At 46.3% G+C, this 7,493-nt stretch overlaps 1 protein-coding gene across 4 annotated transcripts in view; it reads left to right on the top strand.

Moving 5' to 3' along the window:
• The first annotated feature begins 242 nt into the window (after positions 1–242).
• EML4 (EMAP like 4) overlaps positions 243–7,493 on the top strand; it is a 163,268-nt gene continuing 156,017 nt past the window's right edge. For all 4 annotated transcript variants that reach the window (XM_065058319.1, XM_065058315.1, XM_065058316.1 and 1 more), the window contains exon 1: positions 243–583. In XM_065058319.1, the coding sequence (XP_064914391.1) occupies positions 559–583 (25 nt within the window). In that variant the 5' untranslated portion in view covers positions 243–558. The remainder of the gene's footprint in view (positions 584–7,493) is intronic.

Below are 7,493 nucleotides of genomic sequence, written 5' to 3'. Positions count from 1 at the left end.
ACCCCCGGCGGAAAGCTGCGGCCAGCAGCCCATCGTCTCCCCCTCCTCCTGAGAGTCCCTTTACAACCCGCAGCTTCCACCGCAGCGGGCGAGCAGCAGCCGGAGCGCTCGGGGCGCGGGAGCGGCAGCCGAAGGCGGCTCGCAGCTGCCCGCCGGCGGTGGCCGGGACCGGGGCCGGCCCGCCCGCAGGGGAAGCGGCGGCTGCCAGGGCGGGCGGAGTCGGAAGCACGACAGCACGGGGCGCTGGGGCGGCGCTGGCGGCGGCGGGAGGAGCTCGGCAAGAGCTGCCGTGCTGGGGTCGCGGCGCAGGGACGGAGCCGGGCAGCGCCGCTGCCGGCCCCGCAGCAGCAGCAGCAGCAACAGCAGGAGGAGCCGCCGGAGCCGTCTCCCGCCGCCGAGCGCGGGGAAACGCCGGAGCCGCTGCCCCGGGCGGCTCATGAACGCCGGGCTGCGGCGCCGCCGCTGCGTCCTGCCGCCACTCCGCGGGTGAATGAACCTGTCCTGGCCGGCGACGGCGGCTTCGCCTCGGGCTGCGGCACCAGCCTCCCGCCACACAAAATGGACGGTTTCGCCGGGAGTTTGGGTGAGCGGCGGCGGGAAGCGTGCGGGAGAGAGGGCGGGACGGGGCAAGCCGTGCCGGCAGCCTGCCGCGGGGCCGGGGGTGCGCACCTGCGGCCGGCGCGGCTCCCGCGAGGGGTGGCGGTCCCGGCGGCTGGGGCTGGGCTGGGCTGCACCGCGGGGGCTTTGCGGGGCCGGCCGGGCGGCGGGAACCGGCCCGCGGGCGGGCGCTGCCCTGCGCCGCGGCGGCCGGGGCGACGCGGTGCCGGCCGGGCCGGTGCGTGCAAACAGCGCCCGTGCGGCGGCCAGAGGGGAGGGGAGAGGGAGGGTATGCCAGCGCGAAATCTGGTCAGCTTCAAACCATCTGTTGCGAGAGCTCCGGCTGCACTTGCCTCCTTTGTTCTTTCCCTCGCCGTGGGCTTGTCCTTCCCCAGAGTTAGTTGCTTGACTTTGGGCTGTTGCATTCGTTAAAAAAATATATTATTTTATTTTTCATACCTCCCTTTTGCTCCGGGGGTGGGAGGAACCCCAGCCGGCCGGGTAGGCGCAGCGGGCCCGGGTGTCGGAGCGAGAACGCCGGGAGCGCCTCTGCCGCCGGAGCCCCGCCGCCCCGGCAAGCCTTGGGTCTATTCCTCCCGGGGCCCGGCTCCGGTCGGCTTCGGGGTGCTCGCTCCAACACTCGCTCCAAAAGTTGGGAGCGGTGACCGTGTCTGCGGTGGCGGGGGGAGTGAGCTCCTTCACGGTGGCCGCGCATCCCTCCCTGTGCCCGAGGATTCCTCCTGGCTCCCCGAGCGTCAGGTTCCTCCCCTTGGAGTTGTGTTGCGATCGAAAATATTTACTGCTTGTTTATCCACTATTCCCAGAAAAATGACAGGTTTCATTCTCTTAAGTTTTGTTAAGGCTGTGGCAAATTGTCGTCAGTTTCTTAAAGATTCTTCACCAGCCCACTTTCTGAATGATTTATAGGACAGATTGCACGTAGTATGAAGTTGTCCTGATTAAAAATGGAAACTGAAAATGTTTGCAAATGTAAGAATTAGAAAGTATGTATGTTCCTATGCATTTTCTGGAAATTATAAGGGTGACATAGATCTGACCATTCACTTTGTGGTGACATCAGATGTTGTGCCTACCTGCCACTCTTTTTATATGCCTTCTGTTAGCTTTCAGCGCTGATGCGTCTATTACAGACATTTTGTGATTGAACTCACTCCATCTTTTGTAGAAGAATAAATCTGTGCCTCTAAAAATTAGATTAATTTATTTTTACAGCTCTCCTGTGAAATCTGTAATAATAGCGAAGAGTTCTCAATTTTCTGGAAAAATTGACTCATTTAAATACTTCTGAGTGTGATTGTAACCCCTCAGGTTTTGAAATGTCAACTCCAGCATTTTGGGCACCTGTCCAAAACAAACTGGTGCACCATAATTAACAGTACGCTTTGGTAGTTTGGCTCTTTGCCTGATACACTCTCCTTGCTCAAGTAACTTCCATAGTTATATTATATCTGACCATCAGAAGGCGACACATGGAGGAATTATAGGGGTTCTGTTCCCAGTTTTCAGAGGAAAGGTTGTGCCTGTGGGTGACGTATGCAGATATGCTGCTGTTAATATTTATGAGACTATTTACCCAGTAGTGGAGCTGATCACCATATCAAAGGGCACCCGTATTGCCTTTAACTCATGGAGTACTGCCCCTGCTGAGGTAGATATTTATCAATAACTGTTTTGTGTTATGTGTGGAAAAAAAACCCAATTATTTTGAAATGATGAAGCATCATTTTCCTGCTTGGAGTTTGCTTGTGGAGCTCGTTGGATGGCCCGGCACCGTGGGCTGGCGTGGTGGTGGGCTCTTCAGAGTGTCCCGCTTGCCCTATTAAGGGAAGCTTCATCTGGGCCTTTAACGTGTTTCACTTTTTGGCCAGAAAGGCACTGTGATTTTATTAGAATTTAATGAGGATTAAGCTTAGCTCAACTTTTTAGACTGTGTGTCGTGATATTCACTGTTAGTTGGCCTTTGATTTTGCTTTTATGGCGAGCGTGAATGCTGAGGAGAGGGCATTCCCAGAGTCTTTAGCTTTGAAGCATGAAAGTTTGTGTGACTTTCTTGTTTCCCGGTTTGAATCATGCTGCTTAGTCTTTTTCTGTATTTATAAGCACTTGTTGGTTACTCTAGCTGCTAACGAGCATGTAGTGTTCACAAAGATGTGTGAATTGTTCTGAGATTTTTTCTTTTGAATATCTCTAATTAAAATCTAATGGCTTGAATTTAATTAGCTTCTGCTAGATGTCTTTTAGGAAGGCCATAAATTAATGTAATTTAGAATGAAATGTAAAAATTAATTAAAATTATTGTTGGCAAAACTGTGCTATCTATGTATGTGCATGCTCAACTAGTCAAGCGAGAATGATTAGAGAGCAAGTTGTCCTTTTAATGCCTCCTGTCATTATCTGGGAGGCAAAATGTTATTACAGATTGTGCCCTCCAGCGCAGGCAGAAATACCTTCTTATGCATCTCTTGCAGTTGAAAATACTTTATGCAGCTGTTTTCTTTTGGCTTCCACATTGAAATTTTTATGAGAATAAACAGATGAAAGAAACCATTTATATGTAATTTAGAAAAAGTATTTTGGTTATTGGTTTAGTAAGTGCTTATGTAGCACTCTACTTAAGAGTGTCCAATTACTGCATAAAGTAAAAAAAAAATCTATGCATTATGAGTTAAATTGTACAGCTGAAATAGGTATAGATTTTTTCTTTTGATGAAACACCGAGTTATCTCGCATTTACTGGGACTTCAGTACTGTTTGAGTATCACCAGTAGCAAAGTGGTTATTGAATTCCGTTTATTGTCTCAAGTAGGACAGTCATACTCTACATTTGAGCATTTCCAATACGATGGTCATCAGAGCGCTGAATGGATTTCAGCCATCTGCATTTTCAGATGCATCCCTTGAAGTGAAAGAATGTGCTTCTGAATGGGAACAAGAAGTCCGGGAACTTGGACTGAGCGCCTAGGCTTGTGCTTTGTGCCCTTGCCCAGACAGGAGCACAGCATGGGTGTCTGCTTCCAGTTCTGCCAAGTGCTCTCACATCTTAGGGTCCTGATCAAAACAACCCAAAGACAGCATCATCAAGGAAAATAAAGCATGATTAATTCTACTAGAAGAACCGAGTGAGAGAGTTCTAAAAAAAACCAAACAAACAAAAAAACAAACAAACAGAAAAACAGAAAACCAAACCCTGCAAACTACTGCCTGGCATCTCATCCACCCTCACGCTGGTGCCTTTCAGCCAGTGGTGGACTGGTTCAGAAAAGTCCAGCAGAGAGCTGTAGGACCGTAGAAGGCTGACAGTTTTGCAACAAAAATTTTAATTTGTTCATATCATCATTACATTCATTTATGGCCTTCTTGCTCACCCCAGCTGTTTCGGTGGGTTTCTGCCTAAACTGGCTTGGAGAGTAGAAGTATGACAGGTGGTAGCAGAGAAGCAGTAGGAGGCCTCAGCTGAGGGTAGGTGGGACATGGTGGCATCATGTTGTTACCAGCTCTTGGGCTGGCTTTGCTGGTTTGTGAAACTCCTGCAGCGTGGAGGGTGATGCCTTTCTTGGGCCTAAAGCGTAACTTTCTGGTGCAGCTAATGCACACCGTCAGCAGAAAGGTGTCACAGAGCGCTGCCTTAATATGAAGCATTTATCACCGTATCACTGCTCTGTGGCGTCTCTTAAGCTGTTTATTTATCTTTCTGTAGGGTTAATTGACTAAGGTATGAGATCTTTTTGATCATACTAGATGTAGGCTTATGAAGACTAAGGCACAACCGTCTGCTGGCGACGGGTGAGGGATGTGCTTTGGTGGACAGTTTTCCATTGCTTTTAACTGTCATATTGTTTTCCCTTCTGAGAAAGCTTCTGCTGATTGAGCTCTGTAACAATAACTCATTGAAAACAAAGATATGGAAGCGTTCATCAGATTATTGTATAAAAAATGACTGCAGCCCTTTCCAAGTTTGTCACCAGCCTAAGATAATAACATGGTCCAAAGCATTTCAATAGGACTCTCTCAAGCGATGAGGTTTGTGACAGAGTAGTAACTAAAAAAATCAATGAAGAAGTCTCAACTTCTGAATTCAAACCATGGGTTTTGTGCAGCTGTACAGGATGCCCTGAAGCTGAGAAGTAGTATTTACTGAAAAATTCTTAGTGATTGAAAACATCTTCACTGAGAAATTAAAATCAATCTTCTCTTGAAGCCTCAGGCAGGCATAAAACAATTAGGATTTTTTATATTTTTTTTAAGACAAGAGTAGTTGAGCTTATGCATTTTTTTCAGAGAAACAGAAGGCAAAGAAGAGCTGTAATGACTTAGTGAAAACCAACATTTTGCTCTGCTGTTGATGTTATTTGAGGTACAACTGAAGAAATAATAAGAAAGGTTCACTTTTTTCATTTTATGTAGGATCTACATACTGTTTTATCACTCTACGTGCACTGCTACTAACTGCAGTGTATGTACTAGCTACTTACTGGAGGGATGGCGTGTAGGTTAGTTTCTAATTCCCCCTCCCCATTTCTTGTGCTGGGTATTGTATAAAAGTTATTGGAAAACAGTCCTGTTGCATGGGTACGTCAGGTCTGTATCGGGTAGCCACTGAGGCAGTGCTATGAGTTTGTGCTGCTCTCCTGCACTGGAAGAACTGATGGTGTTTGTTGAACCTGTGGCATTGCTGAAACCCAGCAAGTCTTCTCTAGAGCCCCCAGTGATGTGGACAGGTCTGCTAGAGGGGTCGGGAGAGCTTGAACAGGCAGGATCTTGTGGTCACCAGTGCTCTGAGCCTGCAAAGTGTGTGTGCATCATGATTCATCTCTGTCTGGGTTCAGTTCTGAGAAAAATGAGCATGTGGGATGACTATCTACAGCAAGTTGGGGTATTTGTCATTTATTTGGGCTAGAATATGAGGTGCCTGTCTAGGCTGCAAAAGTGGCCGCGGTGCTGCAGTGCAATCGCTTGTAGCGACAACGAGTTCAGCTTGATTTGCGGGGCTGTGTTTGTGGGATTGCTGTGTGCTATTGTCAGTGTGCTAGTCTTCTTAAAAATAAAAACTTTGGCAGGACATCAGTCTGTCCTGCCTGGGAAGGATGGCCTTGGTTGGTGCCAGGGGTGATTAAACTAGCAGCAAGGAAGGGAGGTTGTTTGCTTCAGAAACTCAGTGGTTGCCCACCTTTGGCTGAAAGGGGCTTAGTTCATGGGCAGTGAGGAGGAACCTTATGCTCTGTAGCCAGCTGAGAAGCAAAGGATTGTGTGTTTAAAAAACCTTTTTTTTTTGCACAGAGCAATTGGCAATATTTGTCCTGGTAGCGAGTAACACTCTCACTTTTAAAAACAAAAGAAGAATCAGAATCCCAAACACAGGACTGTCTATTAGAAGGACTCTCTTCTCTCTCCTTTAGAAAGGCTTTTAATGCCTGGGATGCTGAGAAGCCTTATTGGCCTCACAGTGTATTTTTCATACTCCAACTTAATATTTTTGATATGGGAAGTACAGTTATCTGACAGGATCTTCTCTTGCCTGAAGAACTTACTCTAAAAGGATTTCTTTTTTTCTGTGCTTTGTATCGTGAGATATGTAAGAGGGGGAAAAATGGTTAAGAACAATGCTCTTCCAAGTCCTCTGAAGCATCGTTTTGTTTTGTAAGCATCATTATGTTGGTAATCATGATGTTAGTACTGTACAGGGAGATTCTGTTTGTCACTCCTTGCTCTTCAGAGTAGCTGCTTCCCTTCTTGGTGTGGTTTCTATCAATTATTGAGGTTTATTTTCCCCTTCTCTCTTTAGGTTCTTGCTAAATCTAATCCTTAATGAATGTGATTTTAAGGCCAAGAATGTTGTTCGTCTTTTACCCACACATAATGTAATAGGAAGGGTGCTAGAGGGTAATTAATTTTATAGCATATGGCATGTACGATGACAGTGCAAGTCTCTCTGTTCTTGCTAGTGTTGAGTGTTTCTAGTAGGGACATTCTTCTGTTTAGAAGATGAGAATTGCCTGATAAACAATTTTTTTATAAGCTTCACTAACTTCCTTTTCAAGAAATCTTTCTACAGTTAATTCTGAGCTCAGGTGGGGCCATTGCTCACCTCATTTTTCTTCTCTGTAAACAAGTGAGCACAGGCACCAAGAGTTTAAAGAGGAATTGTTATCCTTTTTTTTTTTTCGTCTTTAATCTGCTTGTTTGAATGGATGCAGAATTTTGGTTTTCTAGGGTTGGGTGGGTACATGGAAACAGCACACAGCGATGTGCAAGCTCTTCTGACAGTTTTGATTCATCTTTAGGAAACACACATGTGCACTCGTGTAAAACAGTTGGGTTCACAGAGGAGCTTGCAGTCTGAGCCGATAATTCAGCCAGTCAGTGGAAGTAAATGGGTGGTGCTGCTGGAGGGGTGGGATGGGAAGAGAGACACTAGAGACATTAAAGGCCTGAGTTTATTGCTAAATCTTGGAACATATGAAATGTTTTTCGCTTCTGGTTTTGCTCTTTGTTTATCTTCCTCCTTCTCACTCCCCCTTCACTTCATTTCTTTAATATTTTTTTCTTTTTGCTCCATGTTGTGAGTATTCATGCTACATACCATCAGTGAATATGACAATATTCTTTCTAAGCTTTCTGCCCTAAGACTTCTTACTGGGTTAGATAAAATAGGTTTTTTGTTATTTTTTGGTGATTGTTTTGCCTCTCAGTGGGTTGTCTCTTCTGCTCACCCTCAATAGTTTCAGCCTAACTTGTTTACTAAATATAGCTGTGTCTTGATGTTCTTTAACTGCTGATTTCCTGACTACACTCCTGACTTTTTCATGTCTCTACTGCTTTACTTTGCATGACAGTGCTGTTTATTGGGAAGGAATTTTTTTTTTCTCACAAGTTTT

This window comes from Columba livia, chromosome 3 (genome assembly GCF_036013475.1).
Source record: "Columba livia isolate bColLiv1 breed racing homer chromosome 3, bColLiv1.pat.W.v2, whole genome shotgun sequence".
Taxonomy (NCBI): Eukaryota; Metazoa; Chordata; class Aves; order Columbiformes; family Columbidae; genus Columba; species Columba livia.
The sequence above is the reverse complement of the archived record's forward strand: the minus strand, read 5'-3'. Positions and strand labels throughout refer to the sequence as shown.